At 42.1% G+C, this 18388-nt stretch overlaps 2 protein-coding genes across 3 annotated transcripts in view; one reads left to right on the top strand and one right to left on the bottom strand.

The window, feature by feature from the left end:
• Positions 1 to 534: 534 nt before the first annotated feature.
• Positions 535 to 4515, top strand: LOC137242666 (kelch-like protein diablo). Of its 2 annotated transcripts, none has more exons than XM_067769927.1 (5): positions 535 to 714; positions 995 to 1229; positions 1513 to 1870; positions 1950 to 4105; positions 4281 to 4515. In XM_067769927.1, the coding sequence occupies exons 2-4, from the start codon at positions 1141 to 1143 to the stop codon at positions 2118 to 2120; spliced, it is 618 nt and encodes a 205-aa protein (XP_067626028.1). In that variant the 5' UTR covers positions 535 to 714; positions 995 to 1140; the 3' UTR covers positions 2121 to 4105; positions 4281 to 4515. The 2 variants fall into 2 exon arrangements, with proteins under 2 accessions (XP_067626028.1, XP_067626027.1); XM_067769926.1 differs by having other exon boundaries at positions 1950 to 4120.
• A 183-nt stretch (positions 4516 to 4698) lies between these two features.
• Positions 4699 to 18388, bottom strand: part of ast (protein asteroid) — a 30459-nt gene continuing 16769 nt past the window's right edge. The window contains exon 2 of the mRNA XM_067767325.1: positions 4699 to 6914. Within this exon, the coding sequence (XP_067623426.1) occupies positions 4818 to 6914 (2097 nt within the window). The 3' untranslated portion in view covers positions 4699 to 4817. The remainder of the gene's footprint in view (positions 6915 to 18388) is intronic.

Below are 18388 nucleotides of genomic sequence, written 5' to 3'. Positions count from 1 at the left end.
TTCGATATCGAAAATTTCGAAAAACCGAAAAAGTGCGACAATTCATTACCAAAGACGGATTAAGCGATGAAACTTGGTAGGTGGGTTGACCTTTGACGCAGAATAGAAAATTAGTATAATTTTGGACAATGTGCGCGGCACCGCCCAATTTTAAAAGAAGGTAATTTAAAAGTTTTGGAAGCTGTAAATTGGTAGCTGAGTATATAATGTTCGGTTACACCCAAACTTAGCTTTCCTTACTTGTTTTTATTTGATTTGATACATCTACGTCCGGCGCAGTACGATTTTGACATTGAGCCATCGAATTTACAAAAACAAAGTACATAGACTTTTATTTATAGCTATCATCCGGTGGCAAAATCCTGAGCCAGATAAATAATTTTGCATGTAAATGCAACAACAACGATTTGAGCCAGATAAATCCAGATAGCAGATTGGTTCAATTTGTGAGCCAGATAATTTGTTAATTACTTCTTTTTAGGTTGGCAACGCGGCCTTTAATATACCTACTTTTTCAAAAATAGATGTCGCTGCTTAGCCTTTCGCTGTATGAGTCAAATGAAAAACAGCGGCAACATCTGCCTATCACATTTCACGTGGCGAAAATTTCACGACATCTGCTTCTCAAGTCACTCAATGATCCAGAGCATTCCCGTGAGAATTGAGCGTGAACCGGAGCTGTAAAACTTACCGAAAGACGGCAAATGTTTGAAGGTATGTCACCATGCTGCCACCTTGTATGGTTCCGCCATGATAAGTACTGGATATGGTAAACCATGGTTGCGGAGCAGGCTACACTATTCAGCACCTTCATATGTTACCGCTTGTTTAATTGCACCCATGGCGGAACGATACAAGGTGGTAGCATGGGACAGCTGATTATAAACTTTTTTTATTTGATTTGATACATCAAATTCCGGCGCAGTACGATTTTGACATTTGTTCATCGAATTTACAAAAACAAAGTACATGGAATTTTTATTTATGTTTGTAGGTATGTTACCTTGTATCGTTCCGCCATGATTGCAGCCAAAGATGACATTACAACAACGAAAAAAGCGACAATAATACCCGCCGATTTTTCGCGAATAATTTGTAAACGGGCCAAAAAATATAAATCCCGATGGGGCGATCTATTTTATGGAGAAAGTTATGTTCGAAATATACCAACATTTCGATGATCAAGGCTTGATTGATGTCACATTTAAGTTATCAAATCCAACTGCCTTGTAAGTAAATACCTTAAGCTGGAGACATTGGTGCTTTATCGGTAACCGTATCGGTAACCTTTTAACAGCTGATTTGACCAACCTCAATGCAATCGATTATTGGTGCCGCTAAGGTCGTAACCGTATCGTAGCCAACCAATTGGGTTTTGGTTGACCGTCGTAACGATAAACAGCTGATTACGTTAGGGATACGGATACAGCGATACGACATACGGCACCAATGACTTCGGCTTTATGCTTATAAAGAATACAGACTTATAAACGTTTGTTCCCATATTTACAGGATTACAGCACATCGCTTAATTTTATCGGCAACAAGCCCATATTTCAAGCAACTGTTTAAAAGTGAAAAAGGTATTTGTCCACTCATTGAAATCAGGGACATAGATAGCGAAACCTTTGAGCGTTTAATCATGTTTTGTTATACTGGCAAAACGCTCGTAACCGTCGAGAATGTAGATCGAATGCTGAAGCCAGCTTTGGTTTTGCAGGTGGACGATGTTCTTGCTCAATGCGTTGATTTTCTATTTGAGCATATGAACGATTACACATTGAAGCGAGCCTATACCCTTGAGAGAGAGGCTCAGTGTGCGTTACTAAGTGAGAAAATGTTAGAATATGAGATTAAGAATTTTACAAGTGTAAGTAATACTTGAAGAAACTATATAATTTGTTAGAGAATCATTTTTCAATTTATCCCTTTAATGAACTGATCTTCAGGTAACTGAAAGTGCTGAATTTTTAAATTTCGAGACAGCAAAACTGCAGACAATCTTGGAAAGTGATGATTTGAATGTAACAACTGAGAAATGCGCATTTGCAGCAGTTCAAGGATGGTATGAACATGGTGCTACCGTGCGTAAACAAGCATTGTTCAGAGAGTGTATGTGACTATTTTCTAATTTCGATGATCCTAGGATCCTAAGTCTTCGTCTTGCGACTGCATCGCATTCCTTCAGAATGTGTTCTGCAGTTTCATCTTCGCGATCACAGAACCGACAGAAGCTAATAGACGGTATGCCCAATTTATGCATATGGCTCCTAAAGCTACTTTTGGGAGGTTAATCATAGCTTTATATAGCTTTGAGTTGTGCCTTTGCCTGCCGAAGTCCTGGACTTTCGCGCCAGTGTTGTTCTCTGAGGCACGCCTCTTTTTGTCTAAACTCTTCCCTTATTGTATGTGACCCTATTGGCACGATGGGCTCGGGTCCTATTGGCTTTCCGGCCGCTGCCAACCTGGCAAGCTCGTCCGCTCGCAAGACGCATTTTTACAAGATGTTACAAAACACGTGAAGACTGGTAAGTGGCCGAACACAATCAGCAACGATTTACGTAGTTTCTATAGACATCGTGATAGTCTGAGTATGGTTGAACATTGCATCATGCTAAAAGATCTTCTAGTTATTCCCAAGTGTTTTCGCAATCGAATCCTAAAGCAACTGCATAAAGGTCATCAAGGAATTGAACGCACAAAAGCGCTAGCACGAAGTTATGTAAACTGGCCGGGTATAGATGAGGATATAAAGCAGTATATTCAATCATGTGAAAAATGTGCAACTGTTGCTAAAACATTACCAAAAATAACTCTTTCTTCATGCCGTAATGCAGAGCATCCGATGCAACGCATTCATATTGATATTGCAGGTCCGGTTAATCAAATTTACTATTTGGTAATAATCGACGCATACTCGAAATGGCCTCAAATATATCAAATTAAGTCGATCATATCATTAAAGATTTTAGAGTGCATTTCAGATTTTACATCACAGTTTGGACATCCTGAGCTAATTGTCAGCGATAATGGTACATAATTTTCCAGTAAAATGTTTGCGGATTTTTGCAAAATTCGTGGTATCGCTCATACATTCACAGCGCCGTATCACCCGCAGTCGAACGGTCAAGCGGAACGGTTTGTGGACACACTTAAGCGAGCTTTAAATAAATTGGAGGACGCGAAAATGCCAACCCAAATTTTACAAACGTTTTTGCAAACATATCGCACCACACCCAATCGCAATGCACCGCAAGGGAAATCGCCAGCTGAATTATTCGTTGGGAGAAGACTACGTACAGAGTTCGACATGCTTAAAATTTCGAAGCCATCCAATGAGTCACGTAACGAACACATGGAACATCAGTTTAATAAGCGACATGGAGCTAAAGAAAGAAATTATGAAGTTGGAGATCTAGTTTACGCAGTTACATAAACTTAACCAATCTTATTGGGCACCCGGAACAATCATAAAGGTTCTAGGCAAAGTTAACTACGAGGTTAAAATCGAAAACTCTGACATATTTAGAGCGGTAAAATCTCATTCAAACACCAGCTTCGACCAAGATTCGTAAAAACACCAAACAACACATTGAATATTTTATATGTGTATTTTGAGCTTCCACCTAAGCCAACAACTTCGAATTCCGATTCAACCAATTCAAGAGTTCAAGAAAGTGACATTGCCACAGGGCAAGAGTCAACGCTAAGTAATCCAGCCGAGGAACAGACACAGTCTCCGAATATAGAAATTCCTGTTAACGAATCATTAACAACAGTTAGCAATGATAGACCTACAGATGCTCGAGAGTCAACTACTGAACCACCTGCTGTTTCTCAAGAGTTAAGAAGATCAACGAGACGCAAGAGACCTCCAGCTTGGACTCCAGATTACCATCTAACTAAAAGAAAAAGGGAGGTTGGCAACCCTTAATTGTAGATTAAATTCCGAAAATGTTCACTTGTCAAATGTATTTGTATAAGTATCTACTATTGTATTGTGCCGTTCATTTAAATATGTATGTGACATCGCTAATGTATAAATAAGTGTCAAAGGACATAACGTTACATATTCCTTTTCTGTCTGCCGAACATCCAACAACGGGTAATTAAATACGCGGTAAGACTTTATATATTTATTTGTTTGTTATGTAGTTATGACCTGTAAATTGTATGTTATTTTATGTTTAATCAAGATTGAGCTACGGCTAACACCCGACAAACATAACAAGATATATATTTTGTTATTGTAAATCTACATCATTGTTCGTTTTTTGTAGATTTGCTCTTTGAATATTGGCCGAAAAAGACCAAGCTGCATTTCAATATACAATCAGTTGTGGTCTGTTAGTGGCAATGGAAAAAAAGACGTTTCAGTTTACGATGAGCAAAATGATAAATGGATCGATAAGAAACCAATGCCTACCAGCGGTCCTTACTATGGTTTTACTGTCCCAAAATATTTACTTTAAAGTGTTTGAATGTAAGACTTAAATAAAAATATATCTTCTTTAATATTAATATTTGTAATTTTATTATAAACTGGCAGACTCGGCACACGTTGCTCTCCTCTAAGTTTGGTTTATATGCATGACTGTCTTCCCCCTATCCATGTCCCCTTTTCCTAGGACCTCCCTCTTCTCTTCTTTCCTTTGATTCCCAGTCTATCTTCGTCGAAATCTATTTCTTCCTTTGGCTTTCCTCCTTCCCACGTTTTCTCTCTTTTCCCTTTTCCTCTATCCAAATTTCTAGCAAATTGCTTCTTATCCACAAAAACATGCCAATTTTGTTTTTAAACCAACACTTTTTATTTCTAATCACCTCACTACAAGAAATTCACAAAATTTATTATTCAAATCAAAAAACTGCTGGTCTCCCACATCCACGCTATCCTCACCTTCACTGCGATCCACCAAATCGGAATTGGGGTCTACATTGCTAAGTGCGGGTGCTTTCTTACGCGCTGCTTGGCGTTTCTTCTTTAAAGACTTCTTATTCAACATCTGCAATGCAACCGTATTATTTGGACGCTTCCAGTGAGGTACGAACTCTGCGCACCATTCCCATAGGTAAACATAGAAATCATACATCATTTGTGAATCTCGAAATATAAAATTACGTACATAATATTGAACATCAGGGCGTGTCTTCAATAGATCATACATATTATAAAGGAATACTCCACAAAAAAGGTCAGCCATTTTGATGGGTGCGTAAGGCATATCAAGCAATCCATTGAGACCGTACAACTGGAAGACAATCGATTGAAGTTCAGCAAATGCATGTAGCACTATTGTAGAAAAATCATCAAATTTCTTTTTAAAAATTTCTTGCATATGAAAATACTTCATCAATGCATCCATAACAAGGTAACAATCGGATTTAGGCACACGTGTCATACGTTCCGGTATAGGTTGAGCGAGCATATCTTCTCTAATTGCACGTGTTTTGCCTTTTAGAGCTTCTGTATCACGTACCGTGCGCTCCTTTTTCAAAATTTTTCCAAAACGTTTTTGAAACGTACGTTCATTACGCTCTACAGGAATTTTACAATTGATTGTTCGAAGCACCACAGCGGATATAAGTATCGCATGAAGGTGTATCAGATCACAATGTTGTGATTTATGCAGCCAATATACTATGGCGAGGAAATACATTTGTAAATCTTTTGGAAGACGTTTCACCTCAACAAATAACTTATCCGCATCTAAATGTGTCAGCTTATCTCTGAAGACGTATTGGAATAGTAAAGGATCTGGTTGCGTGGGATTGAATTTGTCGGTCACATCGCTATTTATGCCATAACGTGTATATTGTATATTCGTTACTCGGGGCCTACGTGCCATATAGGTGAATTCTACATAATGCGACTGTTCTGTTGAGATCGGTTGTTTTTGTTGGTAACCCTGTCCTGAATTTGATTTCATATTGTTTCGGCACTGATACTCGACTGTGATAGAAAGCTCTGCTGGATTCTGTTGGTTTTGTTGTGGATAATGCGCTTTTGACCATGAACTCAATTCTTCTTGGCACATAGAAACATCTGTTGGAGGAAGCTCAACCGTGTCTGTTGTGGTAGATGAGATTTCTGGTTGTTTCGGATAATTTTCACCGGAGTGAGGGAGCTGCGCTGAGCCCGATGTTATGTCAAGCTTGACTTGGCTATGTTTTTCTGATAACTCAGCGCCCATTATCAGATATGATTCGGAGTGAATGCCGCAGTTATACCCATCTATTTTGGAAAGTTCCTCTATGGTCTGTTGCTGAGCTGAATGCTCCTTAACATATTGTATGCCTTTATGCAATAACGTAAAAGCATAAATTAATATTGGTAATGCAATTTCATTGCAATCATTATATGGGAAATGCTCAATTTGTGGGCTATTTATATATTTGCGCAGATGTATAAGATTCACAAAGTAACGTGGTAAATGTGCATGATATAGTTTGTCCAGAAACCAGCCAGGAAAACGTGATGTTTTGCCTCTACCATTACCGTCATTGTCACTTTCATCATCGTCTGAAACACTACTGTCCGCATCATTGAGCTCTTCTGACATAATTTCAACGCCATCCTCTATATTTTCATTTGAATCTTCTGCCTCGTCGCTTTCTTTGCCTTCCAAGGAATCTTCTTCATCGCATTCACTCACCTCACCACTGTCTTCGCCTTCGATATCATCATCGTTCTCTACTTCGACATCCTCCTCCTCTTCATCCTCATCAAGCACATAATCCTCCTCGTCTTCACTCTCATCCACATCATCCTCCCTAACATCTTCTTGCTTTTTTGGCGGATATCGTCTGAATGCATTTTCATAGTTACTTACGAAAAAGTCATAGGAATGAGATATTTCATTGGAATAGCCATGTATTGCTGAGTACATTTGATTTTTCAGTGATTTGCGTTGAGCCTGGGGAGGGATTAATAAAATAAATGAAGCTTTTGTTCAGATTAAGTAAAAATAATGTAGACCAATTCCAGCTTAAGATAAACTACTTGCTATACTCCCCATTGGTACTTTTAGGTCTAAACTTGATCGGCTAACGACACACGAACTAGTTTTCAACCATCCTCAAAGAGATCATCGTCATTCAAGCTCGGTTCGAAACGTTGATCATTATATTTTGCAAAAGTTTTTAGTGGTTCGTGTTCTATTAAGAAACCCTCCAATAAGAGCGGTCCTGGACCTTTTTCTCTATATACTTTCAAATTAATAAGTGGTCTTGGATGTAGCCCGATTCCAGGATCACTTCGGTATTATTTAAAGTATCATTTGGATAAAACTTTATAATCACTTTGGGACAATTTTGGAATTGCTTCGGGTTCACTTTGGGACTATTTTTCAAATCATTTCGAGACATATTGTCTTTTTTGGCAAAAGGGCTTCGAATTCCACTTAATTTATTTCCTATTCGCAAAAGACATAAATGGTAAACCAGAACGATGATTCATGCGTCTTCTATAGTATAGATTGGCATTTTATGTCGGTAACGAATTGTGAAGAAAAGTTAAACTGAATATAGTTCTTTTACAACATTTTTAACCGGCCTCCTGAAATACGACTTTATTAAGGACTTCGTTGAGAAACTGTCTTATTAACAGAATGTCTGAGATACGTCCTTTTTAACAAAACTTTTAAGTTACGACCTTCTGTTAAATAGGCCGTTTTATTTTTTAGTAGCAAGGGACGCTCACGGATATGCAGTCATCAATTGATAGTGATTATTGTACCAAAATACGGCATCTCTCCATACTCTGATAGTCAGCAGGGCTTTCTGATCCTCAAGTAGGCTGCTACCACTACCCTGTCCTGTGTTGTCGAAGTTTTCCCAAAGAGACAAAAAGCACTACTGCTACGCATTCGAACGCGAAATTGCTTTCTGTGATCAGCTGATGCAATGAATTCTCATTCGACCGGATTGTAGGTTTCGGGGGCTTAAAATTTACCCGCGGTAGGCATGCCTGTCGTAAGAGGCGACTAAAATACCAAATAGATTCAAGGGGCTGTGTAGCGCAACCCTTTCAGGTTGCCAGCGCAATATATAGCTTCTCCAAACCCAATTGTCAACCTCATCTATCTGTGGCGAATCCTGTTTCATAAACAGCCGAGGCTCTGGCGACCCCGAACTCGTCGTGGATCTAGGGGATGGATGGCCTAGAAGGTCGCATGTGGTCAGAACAAATCGTTCCCGAGATGGTCGGGCTTGGTACCGGAACGTACCGGATCTACATCCGGCAAAGGACCATCAACATCGATAACACTCCCCAAGGCCTTCGAAGAGTGTCCTTATCGTTACAAAAACAACAACAAACAACTGGATTGCAGGCGATCTAACCCGGACACAAGAGTATTCGATCTATATTTGTTGTCTACGTTATTTAAATTTGGCACGTAAATTACTGACATTGCATGTAGTTGATCCACATAATTTTTTTGGACAATGGGCGTGGCACCAACTATTTTCCAAATAAGATTTTTTGGACATTCAAGTGCGATAACTCGTACATACTTTGAGCAATATTTTTGCAAATTCGTAAGCGAACTTATATTTGTATTTGTACATGCCGGCGGAAAAAGTTTTAAAATCGAATTAAAGTCATACCCACTTGTATATAAAAATATCAAAACTGGCTACTTGAATGCATTGCTAAGTACGTGAATATGTCGGAGTTATTTCTGGACTATTGCGGGATAATTTGGGGATCCTTCCGGTACCATTCTTGGATGACTTTCGGGATCCCGTCAGGGTCATTTCGGGACTTCTTTGGGATCATTTGGGGATCCCTCCGCCATCATTTCTTGATAGTTTTCGGGATCCGTCCGGGATTCCGTGAGGATTATTTCGCGAGTATTCCGGGATCATTTATGGATGGTTTTCGGGATCGCGTCGGGTTTATTTCGGTATCATTTGGAGACTCTTCCGGTATAATTTCTGGATGGTTTTCGGGATCCCTTTAGGGTAATTTCGGGATGATTTTGGGGCCCTTTCGGCATAATTTCTGGATAATTTTTGTTACGGTCTGCTGCTACGGTCTACGGCTACGACCCACTTGGGAGCGTGTTCACGCGAACACACCTAGCGATGTGGCGAAAGTTGCGATAAAAAAATTATCGAAAAAGAAGGAAAAGGCAGACCGGCCATCACTAGGGAGAAATTTTTTTTTCTTTTAGCAAGAGTTTCCGGCTGCATACACACGAAGAAAGATAAAAAAATTTTGGTAAGAAATAAAAATCGAGAAAAATCGCGAGTTTCCGGCCAGATCGACACCAAAAAAGATGATGGTGGTAAAACGTATTTAGCTAGTGTGTTTATAAATGATTATTGGAACTTACCACGTGAACATTTTCCCATCAATGAAACAACGCCAGAATTAGATTTGCATTTAACCTATCAACCATTAGGCATGTTCAAGTGGCAATTGTATGCAGCGCAGCAAATGTAAAAAAATTGGGTGGTAATAAATATTAACCTAGTGAGGACACTACCACCGGCGTAAAGGCCAGCACGAAGCTTTATCGCCACCTGGGTCATTTGGTCACCTCGGACCACAGCGCCAACCGCCACCCACGGTGCCTACTATTACCACGGGCATCACCATTGGTAGTTCCTCCCCCAACTCCTTCATAAGCGCAACAACCATCAGACGTACCGCCACACCAGTTGCAACGCACGTAGCGGGGCCACGTACATAGGCTTGCGGCCACTAATGGTAACACCAACAACAGGCGGTACCACCGACCCAAATACTAGCCGCATTCTTATTATCTGCGTTCATACCGGCAATAATACTACTAGCGCATCCTTATTGGCTGCGTCCATCCCGGTTATAACAATACTAGCACAACCCGTATCAGCTACGACCAGACGGGCTACAATAAACCAGCTACAATGACGATCACAGGGCAGCGAGTATAGGCCTGCGGGCATTCCAATTGCGATAACGAACATCAGCGGTTAAAGCGGTGAGTTCGTTCCACTACTGAACTAAAGTTATGTATTGGTAGCCTTAACCCTATCTTTTAAAATTATATTTTTGACTCCGCAACATTATGTAATGTTAATGTACCACCATACTCGAATTTAGGGCTATCACCCTATTGTAGAATTAAAGCGAATGTGAATACGAATGCAATATGCACATTGACCGAAGGAAATGATAAGTTAAAAAGAAAAAAAGCAATTCTTGTTGTACGTTCAAAATTGTTGCATACTGGAAAAACAAAAAATTACCCAACAAAAAACCAAAGCATATTTTAATGGTCATAGGTGTGCAATTTATACGGCCTGTGAAACAAAAAAAAAAGGTGTTTCAGTGACTAAATTTGCTTTGCGTTGTGGTAGAATTTTACTATTACATTTTTTTTTAATTGATGCCATCGTGGCGAATATGATTTTGGAGTGAGCAAAAGTATTGATATTGTTTCGGTAAGGAATAAAGTTTTATTGGTAATTCAAGTTCAGTTGCATTATCAGTAAAATGCATTAACTCTATATTGAGAGACGCAAATAACAAGTAATGCGGGTTAGCTTGCGTTATCAAAACAAAACTTTTTGTTGTATACATTTTTTGGTGACTGAGTCGAACTAAACCCGAAACAATACCAACCCTGACTGTTACATGTAAAATAGTTAACGTTTCAACTGAACAAGTAAAACAATTTCATTAATTGTACTACAAGTTTAAAGGGTTCATGTGTTACCTGAACAGGTGAATGACTTCGGTAATTTTTCCATGAATCTAAAAGCTTACGTTTTACTTGAGCTTGTGAAGCAATATTTTTGAGGGGTAGGATTTACCCCAAGTTTAGTCCTAGTTGCGTTTATAACTAATTTCCTAGTGCATAGTACATATTACTGTCATTACACTATGTGTAATACCGAAATGATGTTCCGTTAAACTCAAAGTAAGTTTAATACAACAACTATTAATTTTGTAAGGGGGCCCCAATTATCAGAAGTTGTATCCAAACTGACCAGCCCTAAGATAGATTTGTAAAACAAAAAAAGAGAAAAGGGCATTTATCCAAATTTCTGAAGAAAAAAAAAGATTTTTTTTATTACATATATAGTATATTTTTATTTTATTACATATATAGCCTTTTTGATTGCTATAAATTTTTTAAAAAAAAAAAAAAAAAATATTTATAAGCTTAAATATATTCAAAACCCTTGTAGTAAGAAGTAAAAGAAAAAAAAGAGAAAGCTATGTTAGTAGTAATAATGAATTTTGAATAAAAGTTGTTAATAATATGGGAATGCTGGCGTCGCCAATGATTTAGAAGGCATAGGGTAAACCAGGTAAGGGGCCACCGAAATTTAGGTGCGTCGGTGGCCATGGTTTTTGAGGGTGGGACAAGCACCCCTCTGTATATTTGGCCCATTTCTGTTTCTTCTTTTTTTTCATTTTCCGCTTTTTTTTTGTATTTTAATTCTCAACAGTTAGCAACCGGTTGTTTCCGGTTCGATTTTTTTTTGCGTTATAATGTAGTTTTTTTTGAATTTTTTAAATTTTGAATGTTTTAACGGTCTGTCCGTGACATCCGGTTCGACCGGATTTTGTTTTAGTCCATTTGAGCGTTTTGAATTAGTTCTGTGCTTTTGTCAGTTTTTTTAAAGGCATGATATGACTTTTTTTTCTGTTTATGGCGCAGGAACAGTAAGGTTGGCAAGGACCCGCCCCAGCCGACAATGACTAGCCACTGTGCACCAACACATCATGCCGACCGCCTTCCTTACTGCTTCCATCATAGATGCGTATCCATAACAGATGGCGCCCAACGTGATTTGGTGCCCGAGGCGCTGTCGCGCTGGTCATTCCGGGTCAACTTGTGCAGTTGACCATCCCACCAGTCCGAGATGAGCAGCCGCAGGAGCAGCCACCTGCGTTGCGGTGGGATGGTTAGATGGATCAAGTTGTCCGGAGTGATCATCGTTGACAGTTGCTGAGGGCGCCATAACAGATGGCGCCCAACGGGATTTGGTGCCCGAGGCGCTGTCGCGCTGGTCATTCCGGGTCAGCTTGTGAAGTTGACCATCCCACCAGTCCGAGGTGAGCAGCCGCAGGAGCAGCCACCTGCGTTGCGGTGGGATAGTTAGATGGATCAAGTTGTCCTGAGTGATCATCGTTGACAGTTGCTGAGGGCGCCATAACAGATGGCGCCCAGCGTGGGGCCTGAGGCGCTGGCCGCGAGGGTCAGTCGGGTCAACCTGTGAAGTTGACCATCCCACCAGTCCGAGTGGGCAGCCACAGAAGCTGCCACCTACGTTGCGGTGGGATGGTTGGACGGACCAGGTTGTCCGGGCTGGTCATCGGGGGCAGTGGCCGAAGGAGCCACGGACTTAACGTCAGTTATACGGATTTTTTTTATTTTTTCACCCAGTGAGGCAGTGCTGCACGCACTTTATTTTTTTGTAATTGGGGATTTTAGTTTGCCGGAAGTTGTCGTTAGTCGGCATAGGAAAAATATTTGTCCGCTAATTGGGTTTTTTTTATGTCAAATTTTTTCTAGTTTTTTTTTAGTTTCCCTCATGCCGAATTTGTGATGTCAGGTATGAGTGAGTGTGTGATTTGTAGGACCCCAGCTCATCCCACGTCTCAGGTGGCAACCCATAGTGCCACCTGGACTGTGACGGGTCGAGCTGGGATTCAAAGTGGAACTCCTTCCTGTCCCACCAGACTGGGAAAGCGGTTCCGAAACCGCTCCACCCATTGCGGCGGAGGCAGGAGTGGTGTCCAGAGTGAATGGACGGGAGGCCTCACCACCCCCAACCAGTCCCAGGGGCAAGCCCCTGGAGACTGCCCCTGCGTTGCGGCTGAGCGTGTTGAGACCGACCCGGGTGTACCTGGAGCGGACCCTAGTGGCCCCAACTAGTCTCGGAGGGGGCCTTAAGACCCCCTCGCATTGCGGTTGGGAGCACTAGGGACATGTACGAATGTATCTGTGTTTTTTTTTTCCTGTGGCCCTGCTGCCTTCTAATGATGGGATGTCAGCATTCCCATCACCACCTATATTGTATATTTTACTAACTACTTTTTTTTCAGCTTTGAATTTTTTTTTTGTCGATACGATAGTCGAACAAAGGACAACAATACGTGTTCGCGCGATTTTTTTTTCCGCACAAAAATTTTTTTTTCTCGCATATGTATAAATATTCACATTTTTTTTTGACAAATCCTCGCCTAAAATATAGGGTGGAAGGGGGGTGAGTTCAGACCTTTTACCTAACCCCTAACGGCCTTACATTTGGCAGTAAATAAAAGCCTTTTTCCGAATACTAGGATTTAACTAACTACGACCTAACAAATACAATTTTTTTTAATTATTATGTCTCGCGAGCAGTCGTACGGCCAACCGGGCCGAACTACTCCGTTTGGGAGTACGGGGAATCCCCGAAGAAACCAGAGCCGGGGCGGTAACAAAAATAGAGGGGCCTTCTCCCAGGCCAGGCGTCCCTTGGTGGTGCACACCCCAGTAGGCGGACAATACGGAGATCCCGCGTTAATAAACATGGGCTCGGACCTGACTGACCCTCGCGAGAAACTGGACCGACCTGTAAGCACCAACAATTTAAATGCGCCGCTACTAAACGCACATGACATCTCGGGGCTACTGACTAATGTGTCGGCCTATGCACCAGATGGAGCTGGTGCTTTACCACCAAATTATGAAGTTGGAAACTTTGGAGACGCTGCAAGCGAAGGGACAAATGCCGCAGGAATGCGTAACGAAGCTAATCAGGGAGACTCGTGGGTGGCAGTATTGCACCAACTGTTCAGGACCTCACGGGAAGAGATGTGGAGGGAGATGGGGTCAATTCGAAGCAATATGGACCAGCTATACGCCGCTCTCGAATCTGCACAGCAATCCAACCAGCAACACAGGAACGCAAGTAGGATGGACCGTAACCCATTGCCATCGGTAGTACCACCAATGTACCCGACTCCAAGCAGCATAGCAGTAAAACCGCAGGAGTGGAAAATCTCATTTGACGGCACTGGGAGCGTAGCCGATTTCCTTTTCAAACTGAACACCTTGTGTGAGCGCACACAATGCACGGACGAACAACTAATGGCTAGTTTCCACCTGTTTCTTTCCGGGCGAGCCGAAGAATGGTACTGGCTTTTCACTAAACAAAACCCAAACGCGACCTATGCCTTTTTGTGCTACTCATTGAAAAGAGAGTTTGGCACTTTGAAAACTGACCACGAGATCATGATGGAGATCTCCACGCGGAAGCAAAAAGCAAGTGAGTGTTATGACGTGTTTCACACGGACATAATCTCCTTGAACGCGCGCTTAAGAGAGCCAATGCCGGAGCTTTTAATGATTGACATAATAAAAAGGAACGTCAACAGTAGCCTTAAGCTAATTCTTTTTAATGCGGACGTAAGGACCCTTCATGATCTACGCGATGTAGCACGCAGAGGTGAACAAGTGCTGAAAGAAAGCAAGCTGCTGGGAGCCACTTACCCAGGACCGCATGTAAGCGAAGCACGCGTGACAACCCCGGACATGAGGATGGAAAACGAAGACGGCGAGATGGATCCGCAGATAGAGGCGCTGGAATATCGACGCAACAGAAGACCGGACTATTCGGGAATCCAATGCTGGAATCGCCAGGGAATGGGGCACTCCTATATATATTGTGAGGAACCCATAAAAAATCCTTTTTGTTTTAAATGTGGGTATAAGGGTGTATTTACTCCTAAATGCCCTAGGGACCATCGCAGGCAGGGAAACCAGTACCCGAGCGAGAAGGCGGGGGAACCTCGTTCGGCTTCATAGCTCCCACATCAGCCAGTGCTCGAGGCGTCGTCCCGTGCGCTGAACCAGAGGGTGAATCTCTGCATGGAGGTGATACGCTTCCGAGGTGCAGTAGTACCCTGGCAGAAGAGCCCTCAAAAGTGATAATAACTTACCCTGACAGTACGGACAGTTCGAATAGTTCTGAAGCCGAGAGTCAAACGTTTTCATCCGCGATAGGCGAGCCGATTAAAATTCTGCGACGCCGGCATAGGGATGTCGCTTGCCAAACGCAACTTTCACCAAACCTAGGAGAAAGGGAACATAGGTATGAACAAATAAGACATACCATTTTTGAACACTACCCGGTATCGGATAATATTTTGAAGTGTAGGAAGAGATACCACAGGAGAGTACAGGAGCGTAGACTGCTGCAAGCCACCACGTTAACGCTTACAGAGGACGAAAGGCCTTTAGTAAAGGCCAAAATTGAAGATAGTTTTCTTGTAGGGTTGTTGGACTCGGGAGCAAACGTCTCCATCTTAGGGAAAAATGGAGTAGAATTCCTAGAGGATAATGGCTTCGAATATCAGCCCTTACACGCGTTCGTATATACAGCGGGCGGCAACAAGCAAAAAATTTTAGGCTCAGTATCCCTACCAGTCACCTTCAAAAATATCACAAAGGTTATTCGTTTTTACCTTGTTCCCTCATTGATCCAAGAAGCATACTTCGGGGTAGATTTTTGGAGAGCATTTGCGTTAGCTCCCGAAATATTCCCAAGCGTAGAGTTTTTAGAGATTGGGCTTGAAAAGGAAGAGGAACTTAACCTCCATGAATTGTCACCAGACCGGAAATTAGAATTACAAAAGGTCATCGAGACGTTTCCTTCATACGAGAAATTAGGCCTAGGGCAAACCAAATTAGTGGAGCATCACATCGACACCGGTGATGCTGTACCTATAAAAAGCAAACATTTCCCTCTTTCGCCACCGAGGCAAGCCGAAGCTTTTAGAGAACTAGACCGGTTACTCGAATTAGGGGTTATAGAAGAATCCAACTCCCCGTGGTGTAGTCCTGTAGTACTGGTCCGGAAACCAGGTAAAATTAGGCTGTGCATAGATTCGAGGAAGGTCAACGCGGTGACTAAGAAAGACTCGTACCCCCTGCCTCATATCAACGGCTTATTGAGCAGACTGAAAGATACGCATTTTATTAGTGGCATTGATCTGAAAGACGCGTTCTTCCAGATCAAATTGACAGAGTCCTCTAAGGAAAAAACAGCATTCGCAGTTCCGGGGAGGCCTCTGTACCACTTCAAAGTAATGCCATTTGGCCTGTGCAATGGACCGCAGACTATGAGTAGGCTGATGGACAAGGCAATCCCTTTGCGTCTGCGAGAGAACGTCTTTGTCTACCTGGACGATCTGATGGTATGTAGCACTAATTTTGAAGATCACCTAAAATTGCTAGCGGAAGTGGCCCAATGTTTGACAGACGCAGGGCTGACAATAAACGTGGAAAAAAGTAAATTTTGTCAGAAGGAAATTCGCTACTTAGGGTACTTGATAGGCAGCGGGTGTCTGAAAGTGGATCCGGGAAAAATAGAAGCAATGGAAAACTTCCCGATCCCTAAATCCCCTCGGCAAGTGCGTAGGTTTGTGGGCATGGCGAATTGGTACAGGGCGTTTATTACCAATTTTGCTGACTTGGCAGGTCCCTTGACCGATTGTCTCCGTAAGTCAGCAGGCCCGTTCAAGCTTACCTCTGAAGCTATAGAGGCCTTCGAAAAGCTAAATGTAGCTTTGAGTTCCGCCCCTGTTTTGGCCCAACCAGACTTTTCAAGGGAATTCGTGATACAATGCGACGCTTCCAAAATAGGTGTTGGCGGAGTGTTGTTCCAGGTCGATGATGAGGGCGCTGAGCATCCAATCGCATTCGTGTCGAAAAAGCTGAATAATGCTCAACGCAATTATACAGTAACCTAGCTGGAATGTCTTGCAGCCATAATCAGCGTGAAGCGTTTCCGACCCTATGTCGAAGGATTACCTTTTCGGATTATTACGGACCACTCCAGTCTCAAGTGGTTGATGACACAAAAAGACTTGAGCGGGAGGTTGGCGAGATGGTCACTCCTACTGCAAAGATAAGACTTTAGAATGGAACATCGTAAGGGCACCCTGAATGTAGTACCAGACGCGCTGTCGCGTTTTGATGCCGATGAGTTGTCTTTCACTACCACACCCGGAGAAATAGATTTAGTCTCTCCCGAATTTAGCAGCAACGAATATTTAGACTTAATTCGGACCGTCACCGAAAACGAGGAATCACTTCCGGATTTACGAGTGGTGGACGGTGTAATTTTCAAAAGAGTTAATTTTCGTAAGGGGATGGAAGGGGAAGAAGACTCGCTGTGGCGTTTATGGTTGCCAAAAGGGTTGACTGAGGAAGCAGTGAGATTAGCACATGACACTAACCGGAGTTACCATGCCGGATGGCAGAAAACCTTAGAACGTGTTAGGCAGAAGTACTTCTGGCCGCAGCAGGCTAAGGACGTCAGGGACTACGTCCAGCGTTGTGACACCTGCAAAACGGTAAAACCCACCAATCAGCAGTCGAGACCACCTATAGGGAGTACCTTTGAATCCGAAAGGCCATTTCAGCGGTTATATTGCGACTTTCTAGGGCCGTATCCAAGATCTAAGCGGCGTAATCAATTTCTTTTTATAGTATTAGACCATCTTTCAAAATACGTTTGGCTAAAGCCCATGCAAAGAGCCACCACTGTTAACGTTATAAATTACTTCGCCTACGAAATTTTCCCGACTGTAGGGGTTCCTGAATTTATCCATAGTGACAATGGTAAACAGTTTATCTCGAAGGAAATGAACAAATTTTTAATAAATTACGGGGTGGCGCACGTGAGGACGGGGCTATATCTCCCCAAGCGAACGCATCTGAACGCGTCAATAGAGAAATTGTTTCTAAGATTAGGATTTTCCTGAAGGATAAGCCTGACCACACCGATTGGGATAAGCATATACCCGAAATTTTATCAGTTTTGAGAAGTGATTTTCATACGGCGATTCAGTGTTCTCCATACTTTGCATTATATGGCCAAAATATGGTCCAGCATGCCGCAACGTACAAAATTTTAGCGAAGCTCGGCAGGCTTCGGGAAGACCAAGTTACGCTAGTAAGCCGAACTGACAAGTTGACTAATATTCGTGAGCAAATCCGTAAAAATTTAGATCAGGCTAAGGATAGGGGAGTAACCACCTATAACAAGCGCTCTAGGCAAGTCAACTACAAGGAAGGTTAGGAAGTTTTCCGAAGAAACTTTGCCTTAAATAACTTTAAACAGGGTATTAACGCCAAATTCCTGCCAAAATACCTTAAGTGTCGTGTGCTCCGAAAAATAGGCAATGCATTGTATGATCTCGAGGACCTAAACGGGAAATTGATAGGTCGCTTCCATGCTTCGGACATTCGTCCGCAATGAACCAACAAGGGAGTTTCTTTTGCTAAATTACAATTTGATCTTTTTTTTTATATATCTACCAATCGGACTTTTTTTGTCTGGGCGTTTTGGCGGTCGGGGACATCTCGCCCAGTATTCTCCCCGAGCACTGACCTCA

Source organism: Eurosta solidaginis, chromosome 2 (assembly GCF_040869045.1).
Source record: "Eurosta solidaginis isolate ZX-2024a chromosome 2, ASM4086904v1, whole genome shotgun sequence".
In the NCBI taxonomy this organism is placed as follows: Eukaryota; Metazoa; Arthropoda; class Insecta; order Diptera; family Tephritidae; genus Eurosta; species Eurosta solidaginis.
The sequence above is the reverse complement of the archived record's forward strand: the minus strand, read 5'-3'. Positions and strand labels throughout refer to the sequence as shown.